General features: G+C 43.5%; 1 protein-coding gene across 1 annotated transcript; it reads left to right on the plus strand.

Annotated features, from left to right (window-relative positions):
* Positions 1–2079: 2079 nt before the first annotated feature.
* NAAA (N-acylethanolamine acid amidase) lies at positions 2080–20635 on the plus strand. The gene is made up of 11 exons (XM_079991046.1): positions 2080–2366; positions 3329–3493; positions 6109–6235; positions 8372–8462; positions 8846–8922; positions 10595–10767; positions 14747–14809; positions 16441–16507; positions 17656–17684; positions 18123–18204; positions 19681–20635. The coding sequence occupies exons 1-10, from the start codon at positions 2116–2118 to the stop codon at positions 18196–18198; spliced, it is 1119 nt and encodes a 372-aa protein (XP_079847172.1). The 5' UTR covers positions 2080–2115; the 3' UTR covers positions 18199–18204; positions 19681–20635.
* Positions 20636–20734: the final 99 nt, after the last annotated feature.

Raw genomic sequence — 20734 nt, forward strand, 5'->3', positions numbered from 1 at the left:
CATTTGAGAACCAAGGTACCACTGTATTGTAAAATTAAGGCTGAGTCTCATTGGACAACGTTTGATGTTTTTGTGTGTGTGTTATGACACTACTGCCCTTCCTAGGGTAGTCAGCAGGGATGGATAACCCATTTTCAGGCCGAGGGCCACACTGCCTTATGGAAAACTGCAATCTGGGGACCGCATTATGCTAATGGGTGGGCCCAGGGATAGAGGGAGGTGGAGCAAGAGGTGCCACAATTCTCTTGGTAGGATGACCAACCACACAAAAGTCCAAGGTTTCTACACCCAGCTCTCCCCATCCGTCCTGGCAATGCAATAGACGATATCATAGCTCAAAGACACATTTCGGTTAGGCAAGAGGTCTCGGTGGTAAGCAGTGTTGCCTAGGGGGAGGCTGAGAAGCTGCACTTGATCCCTACAGTATTGTCCCACTAATACACATCACATAAGAATGTTGTGGGCGTCCGTCTGTCTCGAGAGACAACAGACTACACCTTTGGGGGTGAAGCCTCTTTCCACCTGCCTTGCCCCACCCTCCGACCCTAGGAGTCCTCATGAGGGAGCTTTGCCTGGATGAAGAACTGTGAGGGGAGAGACTCCATCAGGCAAGGCCACCTTTCCACCTTTCCACCCATCTTCTTTGGCAATCACTCGTACCCGAGGAAGATTGTCTTTCATAAACACAGTCTTAACAGTGAGTCCGTAAGTGACTGTGGAGGCCAATTCTGGATCCACACATCCTACCACAGTGGGAACATAGGTTTCTGGGCAGGAGTTGAGTTGATCACAGTGAGGGTTTGCCAGACATGCCTTCCTCTTAGCACGTTTCTCCCTTGTGTTCTGAGTTCAAGCAACTTCAAAGCCCATGACACCTTTAGCAAAGGCTGTTCTCCAATGGGAGCACTCCCAATTGTCAGTATTTACACTTCATTTTTAAATATCTGCCTTGAGAGAGCCTTTGAACCTCTTTTGTTGGCCACCAGCATTACGCTTTCCTTTTTTAACTTCGGAATAGAAGAGTTGCTTTGGAAGACGATAATCAGGCATTCAAACAACATGACCAATCGCAGGGGGAGGTGAAAGGAAAGGGGGGGGCGTCAAGGATTAAGACTTTCTGGGAGATGATCTATAATGAAATGAAAAAGGTACTTAAATATACCTTCCAGAAGAAACCAGAGGCCTTTCTCCTGGGCATGGTCGGCCAATTGGTGCCAAAGAAGGACAGAACTTTTTTTATGTATGCTACAGCAGCAGCAAGAATACTCATCGCGAAGTATTGGAAGACACAAGATTTACCCACCCGGGAAGAATGGCAGATGAAAGTGATGGACTATATGGAACTGGCGGAAATCACTGGCAGAATCCAAGACCAAGGTGAAGAGCTGGTGGAAGAAGATTGGGAAAAAAAATAAAGTTTATCTACAGAAACATTGCAAAATTAAGGAATGTTAGAAGGTTGTTGGAATGAAGTAATGTGGTTTTAGCAGAAATTATATAAAGGATTAGGTTAAAACTGGTTACAGGTAGGTAGCCGTGTTGGTCTGCCATAGTCAAAACATGCACACGAAAGCTCATACCTAGAACTAACTTAGTTGGTCTTTAAGGTGCTACTGGAAGGAATTTTTTTTCTTTTGTTTAGGTTAAAACTGATTGTTTAATTGGTGAAAGACGAGAATTACAGTATATTAAGATAAACTATTAGGATAAAAACAAAGCAGGAAAGGATTTGCTGAAACATCTAATTGAACTAGAATACAAAAAAGGGAGGTGTGAGGAGGTCAAGGAAATAAGCAAAGGAAAGAAAGTTATGTAAAGGTTTGATCTGCTCTTTTTTTTTAAATTGCTTGTATTTTTTCTGTCTTTTTTATTTTTCTTCTTTTGTTTTTTACTTTTTCTCTTTGTAATGTTTAAAATTTGAATAAATACTATTTTTTTAAAAAAAAAGAAAAGAAAGGAAGGGGGGCGTTTCTATTTTTGGCCCTGCAATAAGCCCTGATGCGCGCACAGCGGCGCTCCGCCCTTCGTTTGCATTCCCTCCCTCCCTCCGCGCCGCGTTTCCTCTCCATATCCGGGCTCCGAGCTTGAGCTCCTGTTTGCTTTTGGGTCGCAGCCATGGAGCGGCGGCTGCCACTGCCGCCCGGGCTTGCCTGGAGCTCCTTCTGCCTCCTGCTGTTGCTGAGGCTGCTGTGCAGGGGCGCTGCTGACCCCCACATCTCCGGGGCTGCTGCTGCTGCTGCTGCTGTTGCTGCTGCGCCCTTGCTGTGCAATGTCAGCTTGGATAGCGCGCCCGAGGAGCGATGGAAGCCGGTCCTGCGCCACTTCGACCCGGAGTTCCTGCGAGCTGCTTTCTACCAGCTCATCGAGTGAGTCCGCACTGGAGATACCGCTGTGGATTTTTTTTCCCCCTTGGAGTGGGAGAAAAGGGATTGGTGGTGGCCACATCAGCGCTTCGAAATTATAATTCCTGTTATTTTTATTTTATTTTTAAACGGATATGGATACCTTTTTCATCATCTCCTAACAACTTTCTGCAAGTGCTTTCTGCAAGCCTGTTTGAGTAGCTGTTTCCTATTTTGTTTGGCTGCAAATTATTCCTCTTATCATAAACTTATTTCTTCTACTCCTGCTGATAAAAACAAGTCTGTTTGAGTAGCTGTTTCCTTTTTTTGTTTGGCTGTAAATTATTCCTCTTATTATAAACTTATTTCTGCTCCTCCTGCAGATAAAAACAAGCTAAAAGCATGGGAAACGCAGTCATTAAAAAAACAATGAAACATTGATAAAATCTTAATTTGAGGTTCACGCTTTCATTACACAAGAAGAGGCAGCTTTTAACACCTGCCTTTTTTTGCAGGGGTGTGCCTCCTGTTCCCCGCCCTTTTCTCCTTAATTGAGTTAAAGGTGCAGCACATTATATAAAGCCAGAGTTTCTGCCAATAGAATCTGTGTATAAAAGCTCTGTATATGCAACTTGACATTTAATAAATAGTTTGAAAACTAAAAAAGGAGGAGGAAGCAGCCTTCATTTTTCTAACCAGGTGGCAATTTGAACCCTCGTTCCCAGGTCCTAGTGCAGCACTCTGACCTCACTTGCTCTCTCAGAGGCTCCTTGCTTCTCAATCTGAGCTGCTATTTTTTCCTTGGGTTCCCGTGGGTTTGGGTCTTGGTGGTTCCATTCAAAAGCAAAGCAGGTCTTCTTGCTCACAATCGTCTCAAATCCTGACTGCCATCGTTCTGTGTTCAGAGGTGGTTCTCCTGTCGCTCTGCTGCAGCCCCTCCGAAGCCAGTGACCCCGGTTTATTGCTGTGTTTTCTTTGTTTTTCAGCGAAGTGGTTCCCAAGTGGGTTCATGCGATTATCCGGCCTCTGGCGGAAGAATTAGAATCCTTTGCCCCTCAGCCGTTTGCAGGCGAGATCCAGGGACTTTGCCAAGCCCTGGGGCTGAACGTTGGGGATGGCTTGCTCATCAATTTGGCCTACGAATCTACTGCGTAAGTGTCCTTGACGTTGGTAAGGAAGAGCTCATTGCTGCAAGGAATTTTTTGTACAGTATCTTTAAAAACACTGTCTCCACAACGCACATTTAAAGAACACCCCTCTCCAAGAATCCTGGGAACTGTAGTTTGCCCATTACAGGGCTGCTTTTCCCAGCGCCTTTAACAAATTGCAGTTCCTGAGATGCTTTGCTGGAGGCTGTGTGCTTTAAATGCATCATCATCATCATTTTTTTTGTATGCTGCCTCCCCACAGTTAAAAAACAAAGCTCAAGGCGGCTGACAGCATAACAAGATTTACATAATTACAAAAGTCATAAACAATACATAAAGGTAAAGGTAAAGGTACCCCTGCCCATACGGGCCAGTCTTGACAGACTCTGGGGTTGTGCGCCCATCTCACTCAAGAGGCCAGGGGCCAGCGCTGTCCGGAGACACTTCCGGGTCACGTGGCCAGTGTGACATCGCTGCTCTGGCGAGCCAGAGCCGCACACGGAAACGCCGTTTACCTTCCCGCTGGTAAGCGGTCCCTATTTATCTACTTGCACCCGGAGGTGCTTTCAAACTGCTAGGTTGGCAGGCGCTGGGACCGAGCAGAAGAAGAAGAAGAAGAAGAAGAGTTTGGATTTGATATCCCGCCTTTCACTCCCCTTCAGGAGTCTCAAAGCGGCTAACATTCTCCTTTCCCTTCCTCCCCCACAACAAACACTCTGTGAGGTGAGTGGGGCTGAGAGACTTCAAAGAAGTGTGATTGGCCCAAGGTCACCCAGCAGCTGCATGTGGAGGAGCGGAGACGCGAACCCGGTTCCCCAGATTACGAGACTACCGCTCTTAACCACTACACCACACTGGCTCTCCCCGCCGCAGGGATTCGAACCGCCGACCTTTCGATCGGCAAGTCCTAGGCGCTGAGGCTTTAACCCACAGCGCCACCTGCGTCCCCACATCAAAAAAATACACAACCAAATGGGAAACAGTTTCCACATAAATCAAAATCTAAAACTAAGCATACAGCATTAATATCACAGTTTAAAATGACATAGGTAGAAAATAACAGCAATTTAAACCAAAAACAAAACAAAATGGAGCCCTCTCTGCCTAGCGGCGACGGCAGCAATCCTTTATAGAGCCCATCAGGCCCTGGGCCAGGTGGTGAGTGGCAGGACTGGGGCCCTCAGGCGCTGAGCAGGGATGAAAGCATCTCCCTTTGATCTTCAACTTTTGGCAGCCCATGCCCTCAGGCTGCTTGATCTATTCTACCCCAGCTGCTTGTTTTAAGAACTATAACTGGTACCCAGGTTTGCTTTTCCTCCCTCCTCCCGCCCCCCTTTCCCTTGCATTAGAATAAGTAGTACCTTTGGTGGGGGACACATCGTGCTCCAGGGAAGCCAACCTCCTCCCTCCTCAGTCCTTTTTCCTTATGTGTTATGTATTTTATGAAGCAAGTCTGCAGGCAAGGTCTCACTTTTTCTTTTTTACTGTTCTCTGCAAGCTGCTCTGAGAGCTTTTCCGGTTAAAAGAGCAGAGTAAAAATAATAACAATATAAATAATTTATTATTTATACCCCAGCCACTCTGGGCAGCTTCCAACAAAATATTAAAATACCATAATGCATCAAACTTTAAAAGTTTCCCTAAACAGAGCTGCCTTCAGATGTCTTCTAAAAGTCTGGTAGTTGTTTTTCTCCTTGACATCTGGTGGGAGGGCGTTCCACAGGGCGAGCGCCACTACCGAGAAGGCCCTCTGCCTGGTTCCCTGTAACTTGGCCTCTCGCAGTGAGGGAACCGCCAGAAGGCCCTCGGAGCTGGACCTCAGTGTCCGGGCAGAACGATGGAGGAGGAGACGCTCCTTCAGATATACTGGACCGAGGCCATTTAGGGCTTTAAAAATCAGCACCAACACTTTGAATTGTGCTCGGAAACGTACTGGGAGCCAATGTAGGTCTTTCAAGACCAGTGTTATGTGGTCTTGGCAGCCGCAATTTGCCGAGGCAAATTGACCCAGCTATACTAGGGGCGATGTTGGGCTTGGCTACTCAGAAGTAAGCCCCACTGTGTTCAAGGGAGCTTACTTCCAGGTGACTGCACAACATTGCATCTTAAGTAATTAGCATTTTTATATGTTATCATAACAGCTCCGATATAGGTGTACGCAGTTCTTGTGTAAAACAGACTTCGCCATTCATTCCACCGGAGGGGGAGTGTTACACATTTAGGTGTGCCTTAAACTACTCCGCCCATTTAAGTGAATGGGGAAGACCTTGTGAGGGGGGGGGGGTTCAAGCGCTCACAAGAGCTGTTGCTATCACAGCAATCTGTGCCCCCCAAAAGGGAAGGATGTCCATTTGATCAGTGTTGCTTATTTTCTAGATGAAATATCAGGGGATACACATAATTTTTGTGTGGATATAGAACCATAGAATTATAGAATTGTAGGAACTTGGAAGGGACTTCCAGAGTCATCTAGTCTTGCCCCTTGCAATGCAGGAATCTTTTCCCCAACGTGGGGCTCGAACCCACGACCTTAGATTGACGTTCTCATGCTCTACCAACTGAGCTATCCCAGATGTGGAGTGTCCCTTTTCACCCCACGATCTTTTATTGTCCCACAGATTCTGCACCAGTATCATCGCTCAGGATAACAATGGGAACATATACCATGGCCGGAATATGGATTATGCTTTTGGAGATATTTTACGCAAGACAACCATTGATGTCGAGTTCATAAAGAATGGGCAGGTACAAAAAGCTTTTGGTGGTGATTAAGAATGACTGTGTTGGAAATGTAAGAGCAAGGAGGGCGAATTCATTCATATGTGGTGGACGTGCGAGATTCTCAAAAAAATTTGGGAATCCATCTATAATGAATTAAAAAAAATTCTTAAATACACGTTTGTTAAAAAACCCGAAGCCTTCCTGCTGGGGATAATTGGTAAGGATATCAAAGAAGAAGATAGAACCTTTTTTCAATATGCAACGGTGGCCGCCAGAACCCTCATAGCACAGTACTGGAAAACACCAAAAATCCCAACACTAAAGGAGTGGCAACTTAAATTATCCGATTATTTGGAGCTGGCTAAATTGACACAGAAAATAAGAAATCAAAGAAGTGCAAAATTTAACAATGAATGGGATAAATTTAGGATATATATGGAAATAGAGACAAGGGGAAAATTAAAATGTTGATCAGAAACACATATGTACTTATAGAAATCACAGTAGGCATGAGATAACGCTTACTACGTAAAAAGTTTTATTAAGGAATAGACACAGCAGATAGATAAACAAGATAATAATTTCCGAGATAAAGGGAAGTCGATCAATGTCATCAAAGTTGTATGTATTTCATGTTTTTTTTGTTTGTTTTTTCTCTTTTTCTGTTTTTTCTTTTTCATTTTGTCTTTTGTATGTTTGTGAAATATATTTATGTCAAAATTTAATAAAAAATTAAAAAAAAAAACAGACAAGCACAAAAAAAAAAAGAATGACCGAGAGAAGGATAGAAAACGCAGGACGAGTGTGCATTTTGCATTTCAGAGTCTGTCCTATCCAGGATTCTGAAACGGCATCCATCATATTTTACAGGGGCGGGGGCAGGATTTAGGCACCTGACTGCCTGTAACAGAGATGGGGATCCTCTAGTGCTGTGTACACCCAGCCCAATTAAATCACATGACTACTTCCAAAGAATTCTGGGAACTGTAGTTTGTAAAGGGTGCCGAAAACTATAGCTGTGGGGGGGACTACAGTTCCCAGGATTTGTGTGTGTTTGTGCTTTAAACATGTGTTGTGTACACAACTGATTTGTCATTAGTCTGCAATTCACATAAGCCCCAGTTGCTGTGGCCAAAGGCTGGAGTGTTAGCTTGAAGCCTAGAGAGAAAACATTTGTTGAACATTTCCTCATTCTCTTTGTGTTACTAAATCAGAGGCCTTGAATTTTAAGCTTCTCCCTTAATCCTATTCAAGCATTTTATTGTCAGTACGCCTTTCAACCGATGTGCAGCGACTGGGCTCAATAACTGGTTCTGCCCCAACTAGGCTAGGTGACTGGAACACTTTCAGAGACCTTCCAATCCTGGAAAACAGGTCCCGGTGCGCTGGACTCACAGCTGTGCATTGTGGGCACCAGACTCATGCAGAGTATAAATAACGCAAAAGCTAGCTGTGAAGCATAACTCCTTTTATTTCTAACAGCTACTACAAACTAAAGAACTACTGTCTTGCATGAGTGTTACAGCTCCCACTCAGCCATCTAGTCACTGCATAGATAAGACTCTCTCCACACACAGAGTCAGGCAGTCAGGCAGGAGTAGAGTAGAAGAGCAGTTTCCGCCCCCTCCTTTCTCAAAATATCAGATCAGGAGATTCTTGCAATGGGAGGGGTGAAAATATCAACATTTATGAATTAGGCCTTTATTTAAATGTGGGACCCTATGTTTTAAATTGACAACATCTCTGACTTTACCATGTTTTGCAGTATGCTATGTGTTAAAGCACAGAGCCTAGGACTTGCTGATCAGAAGGTTGGCGGTTCAAATCCCCATGACGGAGTGAGCTCCCGTTGCTCAGTCCCTGCTCCTGCCAACCTAGCAGTTCGAAAGCACATCAAAGTGCAAGTAGATAAATAGGTACCGCTCCGGCGGGAAGGTAAACGGCGTTTCTGTGCGCTGCTCTGGTTCGCCAGAAGCGGCTTAGTCATGCTGGCCACATGACCCGGAAGCTGTACGCCGGCTCCCTCGGCCAATAAAGCGAGATGAGCGCCGCAACCCCAGATTCGGTCACGACTGGACCTAATGGTCAGGGGTCCCTTTACCTTTACCTATGCATTAAAAGCAGTTAACTGCAGGCTCTTCTCCGTCTTCGGATTTTCAGGTAAAGTTCAGAGGTACGACGTTTCTCGGTTACGTAGGTTTATGGACAGGACAAAGTCCACACAAGTTTACAGTTTCTGGAGACGAGAGAGGTAAGGAAAGCTCATTCTTTCTCAACAGGGCAGGGTATAATCTACAGTCAGAATGAATGGCAACTGCACATATTTTTGTAAATGTCTTGTTCAGTTCGTATCATGTGTCTTATTGTAATTTTGTTGGCTTTTTGCGTTTCGGATCTATTTTGCTAACCCCTGCTCCGTTCTGGAGCACAGTGGATAAAAAGATACGATCCAGAATGCATTCATTCAAAAGAGAAAAACATAACTGAAATCACAAATCTGCATTTTAAAAATTGCTTTCCTTCACCCTTTTGGGGTGGGAGCAATTAAACACTAAAACAGCAAGAGGAAACCACTCTTGTTTGTGAATGTTGATTCTTATGGAGTGTCCCCCCGCCCCCTTTCCATTTTTATAGATTCTGGCAAGTGGTGGGAAAATGCCATTGCTGCTTTCATAAATCGAAATTCTCCAGTCAGCTGGCTGGTCAGGACTGTAAGTAGCCACAGTTTTGTCCTTTGTAGACTCAGCGCTCACTTTCTGAAAATCAGAAATTTTGAATTAGTCCATGCTTTTCTTACAAAATTGCACTGGTAAATTGTTATGGAAAGCAGTTCTAGAGGTGGTACATGTACAGAAATGTTATGCATTTAGTTTATCACTCTTATTTGTTAAGAAATTTTCTGTCCTTCGTGTGACAAATTGACTTTTCTGTGGCTCAAAATGACAGATATCTGCATTGCCTTGTTGCAGATTCTTTTGTGGAATGATAGCAGCCAAGATGGTGCTCTCTAAATTTATTATTACTGTTCTTTTATTTTGATTCATTACCTACACTTCACTCTAAGATCCCAGGGCACGTCACAGCAATTTGAAATACAACGTTAAAAAGCGTTTAAAACAGATTACCATCACAAGAATAGTGTGGGTCCTTAAAAAACATCTCAAGTGTCAAATACACAGGCATGAGTCTTTAGCGTATAACAAATTATATACTAAGGTGCCAGATTCCCCTTAAGGCAGTGTTGCTTAAATTTTGGTCTCCACCGGCTGTTGGACTACAACTCCCATCATCCCTAGCTAGCAGGACCAGTAGTTAGGGATGATGGGAGTTGTAGTCCTATAACAGCTGGAGACCTGTATTTGAGAAATACTGCCTTAGGGGCTTTTGCAGAGAATGCCCTCTCTCGGTCCACTACCACCCTGAGCTTCTGAAATGCCCGCTTTATAGGGAAGGAGGCAGTCTTTAAGATATTTATTGGACTACAGCTCCCATCATGACTTGCAGCTGATGGGAATTGGAAAGTGACAACACCCGGAGGGCAGCCCCACATTGGCTACCTTGCCCTAGAGCAGTGGTGGCCAAACTTGGCCCTCCAGCTGTTTTGAGACTACAATTCCCATCATCCCTGACCACTGATCCTGTTAGCAAGGGATGATGGGAGTTGTAGTCAAAAAAACAGCTGGAGAGCCAAGTTTGGCCACCGCTGCCCTAGAGCATCATTGCACATTTTGTCAGCCATAGGCTAATCTGGCACATCTCAGCATGTGGATCTTGTGGGCTTGATGTAGGATGAGTTAAAGCAGAGGGTGTAAAAGGGAGAGAATATTCAAACTTTGACAATACTCAGGTTTTTGTGATGATAACTCAAACTAGCAATAATAAAATTGTTTCAGATGTCACGGGGTTCAGAATTCCGTTTTCCCCAGCACAGATGACTACAAACATTGTATGTTCTGTTGAATTAATTTCTTGCAAATTGGTAGGTGTTCCAATTAAAAAACATGGTTTTGAGGCCTGAGGTGAGCAAGGGTTATTTGTCATTTTCGCTTTTGCGTGACAGCTCTGCGCCTGGTGCTTTTCAGGTTAGCTCTGCAAATAGGAGAGCTAGAAACTTGCTTCCTTAAAATGGGAATTCAGGTTTTCAGGACACAGATAAGCGGCAACTCGGTTACTTCTGGAGCCTTGGGGGTAATGCACAGTGTGATAAATGTTTGCAGGTTTGCCAGTTCCAGACCCAAAGAGGGGCTTCTGTGACTTCTCCCAACTCTACAGCCCTGTGATGGGAAAAGTTGTGTCTTCTATGCAACCCTTAAAGGCACAGGAGCCCCCTCATGGTGTGGACCTCTCAGTCAAAATGCCCACTCTGTTTCTGCTTTGCTGTAGGTTTTGAGTGACGCTGAAGACTTTGAAGCTGCTGCTCTCATGCTGTCCAAGACACCAATTATAGCTGACGTCTACTACATCATTGGGGGCACCAGTCCCAGGGAGGGGGCAGTCATTACGAGAAGGAGAAGCGGTCCAGTAGATATTTGGCCCTTGGATCCTCTGACCGGAGGGTAAGCGTGAAATTTTGCAACCCTGGGTTTTGCAGGTGGGGGAGGAAAAAAACAAGCTGTGAATTTGTAGGTGGAAGGAGTATCAGTGTCCATTGGTAGTTTTTGAGCAGGGCAAGAGGACGCAGCTGTTTGGAGTAGCCGGAAGGGATATTTGTGCCTGGGACGGGGGATAGAAACTAGGAAACTAGTGAAAGCGACAGGAATAGTAAGAAGCCAACCAAAACAAAAAGCCTAGAAGGATTGGAGAATCTTTAAAGAATATTTAGAAAACGATGGAATAAAAGGAAACATCTTGGCAGAGTTAGACTTATACCTGTATTGTATAAATATAAGTTTGTAGGGAGGTAAAAAGAAATGATATAAGAAATATGTAACTGTGTGGTATAAAGTAATGGATAGACAAAGTACAGTGAGATTAATTGGAAGTCAGCTTTAAATTTCTTTTCTATAAATTTTATAATTGTGTTCCATGCCAGGAGTATATATTATGATAATTATATTAATCTTCTTATATCTTATAGTGTGGTGGTTTGTTTGATTTTTCTGTTATTTGTTTGACTGTATGTTTGTTTACTTGTATGTCTGTTTTTCATAAATGTATTTATTTTAAATTAATAAAGATATATTAAAAAAAAGAAAATAGGATTCTGCACAGAAGCAAAATGTGCATTCATTGCTCCCCCATATTTGCCCCTAGCCCCACCCAACAGCACCATGCGGCCCTCCAAAGGTTGCCCGGGAGAGACTGTGGCCTTGGGCTGAACAAGGTCTCCCATACCTGGGCTAGCTTGACATGATACGAGCAGCCATTTGTGCATAAAATCAGGGTGGGTCTAGTTTTTCCTATCCAAAGTGATATGTAGGTGAGCAGCAGCCTCTCTGAACTTCTCAGTCTGTGGTCCATTGCAGCCTGGCTATAATTCAAGCTAATGGATTGCTGTCTATAAGTTATAGGGAGGCGAGACTGTTAAGTTGTGGGTGAACATATCAGACGACACAGCGATTCTTCAAACAGCTCTTGTTTATTCAGAGGCCAGAAGAGAACTGAACTGAAGAGCTCAGTCAGCCTACTTATATAGAACTCCAGTACAACGTTACTGTAGCGACTTTCTAAAACTATCCAATCACTGAACGTCACTTTCAATCCTTCATTTGCATACAAACTATCCAATCACTGAACGTCACTTTCGATCCTTCATTTGCATAACTATCTACAGTATCCCCCTGCTGGCCCAGGGTGAGAACTTCAGTACATAACAGAGACAGCACAGCACATCTGTAAACAATTGGGGCAAGTTCCTATTGTGTCCAACTCCTAAAGGGATGAGCAGACCTGATGTGTGTGGAAAGCCAAAAAAAATTTATATGTAATATTTTTATTAAATTTTCAACAACAACCACAAACAAAGAAAAATATACATAAAAGCAGTATAAAATCCATAAATTGGGATTCCTCAAATCCTGTGATTTCCCTCCCCCCCCCCGTTCCTTAAATTTCTTTTTCAGCTGCATATAATTTCTACTTCAAATTATTTTTTCTACCTCAAATTTCCCACACTATTTCTAAAATTACAAGTGTTCTTAAAATCCTGCCAGTGTATTAACCTGTTTACAATACTTTTGTAAGTGGCGATCCAATTTAAGCCAGTCCTTTTCTATAGTTGCCCATTTGTTGAGGGCAATTTTAACACTTAATTATTTAGGTTATATTGGTATTTGTATCCTCCCCTTTCTGTGCCAGGGGCAAATTTTGAGGCGTACAGAATAAAAAGGCTTTAGTAATCAACAGGCCTTGTTCATTAGGATCAATGAGTCCGCCCTGAGGAAAATTTATTTGAGAATTTTTTTATATATATATATAAAATTTTTATTAGGTTTTCACATTTTATACACACACACAAAACAAAAACAAAAACAAAAACAAAACATGTATAATTTCATACTCTTACTTTCTTTACCCCCTTTCCCTGACTTCCCCCCACCCCCTCTTCATACATCCCAATTCCAATAATTAATTCAACAAGTTCTTGTCTCTCATCTTTAACATATTATTATTATTTTTAAACTTAGCTCTTTTTACTTATCCACATTTAACTTATCCAATTCTCTTATAAACATTAAATCCTTTTTCTAAGGTCGACCTAAATTCCCTTCCACGAATTTCTCCCTTTATATATTAATTAATTATATGTCCTAATAGCCAAATACAAAAATCATAAAAATTTTGAGATTCTGTTCTCCCCTCCCTCCCTACCCCGGTTTCCATCCCTTCCCAAGCAAATGTCCACAGTTCCTAGCCCGGATTCCTCACATCCGAGGCCTTCAAATCTCTGTCCGTCTCTCTCTACCGATTTTGTTGGTAATCCTTCTTGTTGGACCTCAGGTCTCGAAGGAGTTCTGTCACAGTCACATCAAATTTTCTTCCATCCAAGATACTTAAAAGCAGTTGCTGCAAAAGGTCAGCTGATCTCCCATACTCAAAGAGGAAATCCCAATCATATTTCTTTATGCTTTTAAATTCCAGCATTCCAGGTATTCCAGGGACTTCCTCCTTCATCTTTCTCATCTTTCGCAGATTTGTAATCCAAAGATCTTCTTCTTTATTTCCTGACAATATAGACTCCTGATTGGTATTTTCCTGTACTTTTTCCACTCCTTCTTTCCTTTCCACCAGTTCCAAAAATGTCTCTTCTGGTTCAGCTGCAGATTTCTTATCAGTCCCTTCCTTTACACATTCAGCAGAGTTGTTTGTTTTAGGATTCAAGGTCATAAGTTCTTTGTTCATAGCCGTACTCTGCTCTTGCAGGATTCCCACAAGAAAAAACATTTTTTCTAACTCTGCCAGTAATTTTCCCTCTGCAGCCATTGTAATGTCACTAGTTCCCCCTAGGGGGATTCCAATTGCTTAATAGTCCTTTTCCAACAGTCCGTTACTTTGTTGTTTATAGCTACGTTGTTTCCAACCACCTCAATTCAAATACAACACTTTTAGTTCAGAGAGTTATTAAGTAACAAAGTTCTTAACTTTCACCGCCCGTTTGACAGCTCCTTTGACAGCTGTCAAACTCCTTATTCTTTTTCCTCCGGCTCACGCACAGGACGCTCCCGGGTTTGGGGGGGGGGGTTACACAAAAACTTCCAAAATTCCTCACTTTCTCTCCAGCACAAAGACTTCTTCTGTCAAATTCATGGAAATATCTTTTATCTGACACCAAAAACAATACTCTCCACCTTAATTCTCCGATCCTTGCTTTAGATCGTTTGTAGGTAGGGGGGGTGCGGACTTCCCTTTAGCACATCCCCCGGTTATACCGAATTCAAAGATATAAATTTTAAAGTCCAGATTCCATTCTACTCACAGGTTGTTTGTTTTCCAGTCCGAATTTTGGGAAAAAAGTCAGCGCTCTCCGGCCATGGCTCGCGGCTTCGCTCCACTGAAGTAGCGGTCTACTCACAGCACCACGCGGCTCCCCGTACCCTCTCCGTAGCCTTTAAAAAGGCTCTTTGTGGGTCGGGGAAGGCGCTTAAAGGTGCCCGCCGAGTCACCAAGTCCGTCTTCAGCAGAGCCGATTCCCTCCGGAGCTCAGAGGGAATCCGCCATGAGCCGATCGCGCTAACCCGGAAGTCGTTCAATTTATTTGAGTATCATCCGAAGTGCAGTAACAAACAGAATTTGAAAAATAGCAACAAAAATAAATACATAAAATAGTCATAATAAAACACAGCAAACTTTGAGGTTAGTGTATAACCTCAAAAGGGTGGTATTCAAGGATGTTTTACTCAGAGAAGACCCGCTGAAATTAATGGGCCTGACTTAATCTTGTCAATTAATTTCAGTAGCTTGAACCAAGGAATGTTACAGATCTGAAAATCTTTCTGAAGAAACTAATTAACCCTGTTTAAAAAATAAGTACTTTATTTGTATATTCTGTGCAAAAATAATGGAATGATAAACGTTTCAACCATGCGTTTTATGTAGGTGGTACCGGGTGGAGACAAACTATGATCACTGGACAACCCCTCCTCCTTTTGATGATCGAAGGTTTGTTTGACTGTGTGAAGATGATGTTCTCCTAAAGAAAAAAGAAAAGCAAAAGTACACACATGCTTTCTTATACCTGCACTGTTGGAGGCAATATGCAATTCCTTTCAGTTGCAGCTCCTCTGTCTCTCTCCTTCACCAATCAGTGCTGAAATCAGGCCTGGAGCCAGGCCAAAATGGGTTGAGATCAGGGATGGAGAACCTCTGTCCCTCCAGATGTTGATAAACTACAACTCCCATCAGCCCCAGCAAGCACAGCTAGGGATTATGGGAGTTGAAGTTCAGCAACATCTGGAGGGCCAAAGTTCCCCATATTCAGTTTTATCCAGGCACAATTGAAGGTGGCTGGCCACCACTATCTCAGCTGCCTTGCCCATGAATGAGACACCTGCCACCAAGAGTTTTGATTCTCCAATACCTCAAGGTTGAGGGTGTATGTCTTGAAATTCGGCGTCAACTCCTTCAGGGCAGTAGGCCCTGCCTTCTCCCTTGGAGGGGGACCCACCTAGTTGGTTCTTCCTGGGTTGTTTTATAATACTACTACTAATAATTTATTATTTGTGCCCCAACCATCTGGCTGGGCTTCCCCAGCCACTCTGGGTGGCTTCCAACAAAGATTAAAAATACATTAAAATGTCACACATTAAAAACTTCCCTGAATAGGGCTGCCTTCAGATGTCTTCTAAATGTCCGGTAGTTGTTTATCTCTTTGACATCTGATGGGAGGGCGTTCCACAGGGTGGGTGCCACTACCGAGAAGGCCCTCTTCCTGGTTCCCTGTAGCTTTGCTTCTCACAGTGACGGAACTGCCAGAAGGCCCTCGGTGCTGGACCTCAGTGTCTGGGCAGAATGATGGGAGTGGAGACGCTCCTTCAGGTATACTGGGCCGAGGCCGTTTAAGGCTTTAAAGGTCAACACCAACACTTTGAATTGTGCTCAGAAACATACTGGGAGCCAATGTAGGTCTTTCAAGACCCGTGTTATGTGGTCTTGGTGGCCTTCACCAGTCTAGCTGCCGCATTCTGGATTAATTGTAGTTTCCGGGTCACCTTCAAAGGTAGCCCCACATAGAGCGCATTGCAGTAGTCCAAGCGGGAGATAACCAGAGCATGCACCACTCTGGCGAGACAGTCCGTAGGCAGGTAGGGTCTCAGCCTGCGTACCAGATTGAGCTGGTAAACAGCTGCCCTGGACACAGATTTGACCTGCGCCTCCGTGGACAGCTGTTAGTCCAAAATGACTCCCAGGCTGTGCACCTGGTTCTTCAGGGGCACAGTTACCCCATTCAGGACCAGGGAGTCCTCCACACCCACCCGCCCCCTGTCCCCTCAAAACAGTACTTCTGTCTTGTCAGGATTCAACCTCAATCCATTAGCCACCATCCATCCTCTTAGCCATGACAAGCAAGAGTCAAGAGCATGTGGTACACAACAACTGCCACTGAGCACAGAAAAAAAAGACTACATGTTGCTCAGCTTTCTGTTCTTTTTGGTAATTTTTACATGCACAAACAGAATCCCATATGGGGCAAAACCCCAACACACCTCCGACCTGCAGTATGAAATAGTCTTCCGCACTGCGATTCTTCCCAGTTTTGATTCATCCACTAACATTTAATTTTTACTCTGCAGAACCTACGCTATGAAGGCAATGAATGCCACCGGACAGAAAAATATTAATCTAGAGTCTCTCTACAAAGTAAGTTTTCCATTTTACTGAGGAGATTTCACCCCTCCCATATCCAAGAATCTCCTGACGAGTCTGCTGATTCTCAGAGAGGAGGAGCAGTGTTCTGCTTTCTACTTATTCAGCTCCAGCACCAAGTCAGTCAGTCAGTCAGTGTGTCAGAGAGAGAGAGAGACTGAGTGTTAGAGATCGTGTGTAGAGATAAGGTTGCTGCTAAGAGCAGCTGCAGACACTCAGTGCAGCATTCATTTATGCTTAGACCTATTTAGCTCTGTATATAGTTTTGTATTATAGTTGTAGTTATAGAATAAAAGAAGATACTCTACAGAGCTGCTCTCCGAGTCGTTTATACACTGCTAGACTCTGCTATACTCTGCTGTGCGACGACTGTATTGTGGAAGTGAATCCGGTGCTCACAACTCCAAGCTGTGAGTCCACAGCACTTTCACCTGTTCCTGTGAAGAAGGTGGTCTCTGGAAGTGCTACCCAGCTCGCCTAGCCCAGTCGGGGTTGAAGTGCATGAGTCCAGTTGGTGACACTGGCTCAAGGGCGATGCTGACATTTACATCATGCCCATTAAAAAAACAACAACAACAATAAAGCCTTTTACTGGTGCATTTATGCTAGAATAGTTTTCTGGTGGGATTTCTCGAGGGTTGCCAAATTTGCAAACAAGCAAACCTGTTGTGGGTAACGCACACGCAACTAAGCACACACTACAACAGATTGTATTGGCTACAATATTGTGCTGCTTTCAAGCCTGATTTCAATGTGGGGGAGAGTCTGAGGGTGCCAGTGATGGCCTCTGTGGGCACCTGTACAAAAAAGCCTCAATTTCTGCACTCCAGAATGGACTTTCCTCTGCCCTGAGTCTTGTCAGGGAGGAAGGCAGGGTGTAAATACATAAATTTAACAATAATAATACATGAAGCATCATCCATCAGTTGCTTCAGACGTCTTATTAAGGCTTTCCCTGACCCAGAAGATTGGACCCTATTACTAGAATTAGGTTTCTGTCTGTTTCTATAGTAGTGTTTTTATCATACTGTGTTGTTGTTTTTCCTTTTTATGCTGTATTTTTGTGTACTGGCGCTTAGACATTTCAGCCATTTAGAACTGCTTTTTAGTAAATGGACCCCTTCCATTTTGTTGTTTTCCAGGTGCTATCCGTACAGCCAGTCTTAAACAAGTAAGTTGGCATTTCATAGAATCATAGAATTTGAAGGGCTCTTGAGAGTCATCTAGTCCAATCTCTATAATGCAGAAATATTCTGCCCAATTTGGGGCTTGAACCCACGAGTCTCATGCTCTACCAGCTGAGCTTTGCAGATTTCCAAGAATTCCATAATTAAATGCCTGGATTTCCTTCTCCCTCTCCTCCAACCCCATCCTTTTTCCTTGTGTGTCGCGTCTTAAGCTGGTCTTAACACTGACATTTTAACGTCTTTTTTTGTGGGGAAAGGAGCCTGTTTTGGACTGAAAAGCGGGATAAAGATGCTTCTAAAAAATCTGGAACCCAGTGCAATGAAACGGCCCCTCTAAATCTGACCTTTGTTTTATTCAAGTTAATGTTTGAGTTAGAATCTTATGTATAACATGACTCGGTTCCTTTCATATCCTTTGCCAGGCTCACAATTTATACCACTGTAATGAGTGCTGCAGCCCCTAGCAAGTATACGACATGCATCAGAAACTTGGAATGAAAACGAGTAAGTTACCATATTTTATGCAAATTGCCATTGGGATAGCTATCCAAATACCCAGTAGCTCTGGCTTGTCATTAGGGATGTAAGGAGGCATCATTCATTGTCCAAACGTATATTCCGAACGTGTATTCCGAACGTGCAGTACTGTTTTCGTTCTGCTGCAAATCGCCTTGTGCCAAAACCTATGATATTTGTCTTGCTGTCCACTTGTGGTGAAATGACATATGTCGTGTAGTTTTACATAGTCTGCGTAATTAATTACATACCTCACATTGGCATTATGTTATAAAGGTAAAGGGACCCCTGACCATTAGGTCTAGTCATGGTCAACTCGGGGTTGCGGCGCTCATCTTGCTTTATTGGCCGATGGAGCCGGCGTACAGCTTCCAGGTCATGTGGCCAGCATGACTAAGCCGCTTCTGGCAAACCAGAGCAGCGCACGGAAACGCCTTTTACCTTCCCGCCAGAGCGGTACCTATTTATCTACTTGCACTTTGATGTGCTTTCGAACTGCTAGGTTGGCAGGAGCAGGGACCGAGCAACGGGAGTCCCCCCCGTCGTGGGGATTCGAACCGCCGACCTTCTGATCGGCAAGTCCTAGGCTCTGTGGTTTAACCCACAGTGCCACCCGCGTCCCTATTATGTTATCCCGCTCCATAAATTTAAATGCAAAGGAAAACCAATGCAAGTTGTCCATGATCAATTGCATATCATTAGTGGTCTGAATGCAACAGGGAACACTAATTTCATTTGCTGGATTGATTTATTTTCTGTGTGTGGGACAAGTAAGTGAACATCAGCAATTTCTGTTCCCGTTTCTGTTTTCCCCGGAATTCTCTGACATCCGTACTTGCAGCCACATCAAGGTGCATCTCATTACAGAATTGCCCTCTATCTTTTTAATATTTATATATAATTTTTATTTACTTTCCATTTAATAATATACATTCACACCATCATTATCCACTTTACCTCCCTGGCTCTTTAGAGCCTATCAACTCCCCCCCCCCCCCCGCCTCAGGGCTTTCAAAATTAAGTATTAAATCATTGCATTTTGTACGTTTTCCAATTCTAATTACACTCATTACAAAATGGGTCAAAATTTAAATAAATATAGAAAGGTAGAAAACTTTTCCTTACAAGTCTTCAGATAACCCTGCTAGTGATGTTAATTGCTTACAATAATCTTTTAGATATCGTATAAATTTACTTCAGTCCTTTTGGAATACTTGATTGTGCTGGTTTTGAGAATTGCCCCCTATCGGGAAGTTTTCACTGTTTGACATTTTGCTGTATTTTTATTACGTTCGAAGCTGCCTACAATGGCTTATGCAACCCAGTCAAGATGGGTAGGGTATAAGTAATAAATTATTATTATTATTATTATTATTATTATTATTATTATTGCAGTTTGTTAAAGGTGCATGTCAACATACACTAATTTTAGTCCCCCCCCCCTTTTTTTTTGTCTCCATGCAGATCCTGGAGGGAGTTGGAAAAATGGGCTTCCCCTAGAACCCACACTGAGATTTCTGCTCCCCTGGACAAGCAGTTCAGTACATTAATGGGGGAAATTACCATTCTGTTCTTTTATAAAGAACAACAGACCACAGTGGAAATTCACTAAATGTGACTGACTGCATAGAACTTGAATTAATCCTTCCCACCAATACAGGAATGCAACTAAGAGTGAAGCATAATCATCTGCTTCATCTATGATTTCCAATAGATGATGCTTTGAAGGCAGATGATGCAGGAACCTTGAGGAAATTAAGCATGTCTGAGTCTGGTCGGTGCCTGGAATGGCAGACCCTACTGATGATGCCTTGATTTCCACAGAAGAACAGCAGGATGGAAGCGCATCAAATTGTGTCAAGAGTATGCGCAGCTGTGGCCAATTCCAGAGAATGATGGGCTTGAGCGGGCACCCCCAACCTGCGGCCCTCCAGATGTTTTGGCCTACAACTCCCATGATCCCTAGCTAACAAGACCAGTGGTCAGGGATGATGGGAACTGTAGTCTCAAAACATCTGGAGGGCTGAAGGTTGGGGGTGCCTGGGCTTGAGCTTTCTCTGGACTCCTTACGTAGCCAAAAGGCCCGCTGCGCCCCCAAAACCCTGCTACTTTGCACACGGCACTTGAGAAAGTTGGAGACTGCACAATATAATTCTCATTTTGCACACACAAAATCTTCGTAGGCTAAGGGCGCCTGTTGAAGATGCTCTGCCTTTTAGGTGCTAGCACTGCATATAATAATGCCCTGGTTCTGGTACTCAGAAGATGAAGTTTAAATATTTTAATGTTTGAAATCTTCAGCCTTCAGACAGGACTGAAAAGTTAATCGGTTTTTTTTTATCATTGCTCTTGAAATAAAACGATTGTTCTTCTGTTGATCTTTGATGATAGGACTGTAAATAAATTGATTTATAAAACAGTGGTGGGTGGTTGATTTCCCCCCTTGCATTATATCTTCTACTTCCCATACTGCAGCAAAAAGATACCTGTGAATTTGAGCCAGAGGTACGTAGTCCAG

This window comes from Podarcis cretensis, assembly GCF_951804945.1.
Source record: "Podarcis cretensis genome assembly, chromosome: 9".
Taxonomy (NCBI): Eukaryota; Metazoa; Chordata; class Lepidosauria; order Squamata; family Lacertidae; genus Podarcis; species Podarcis cretensis.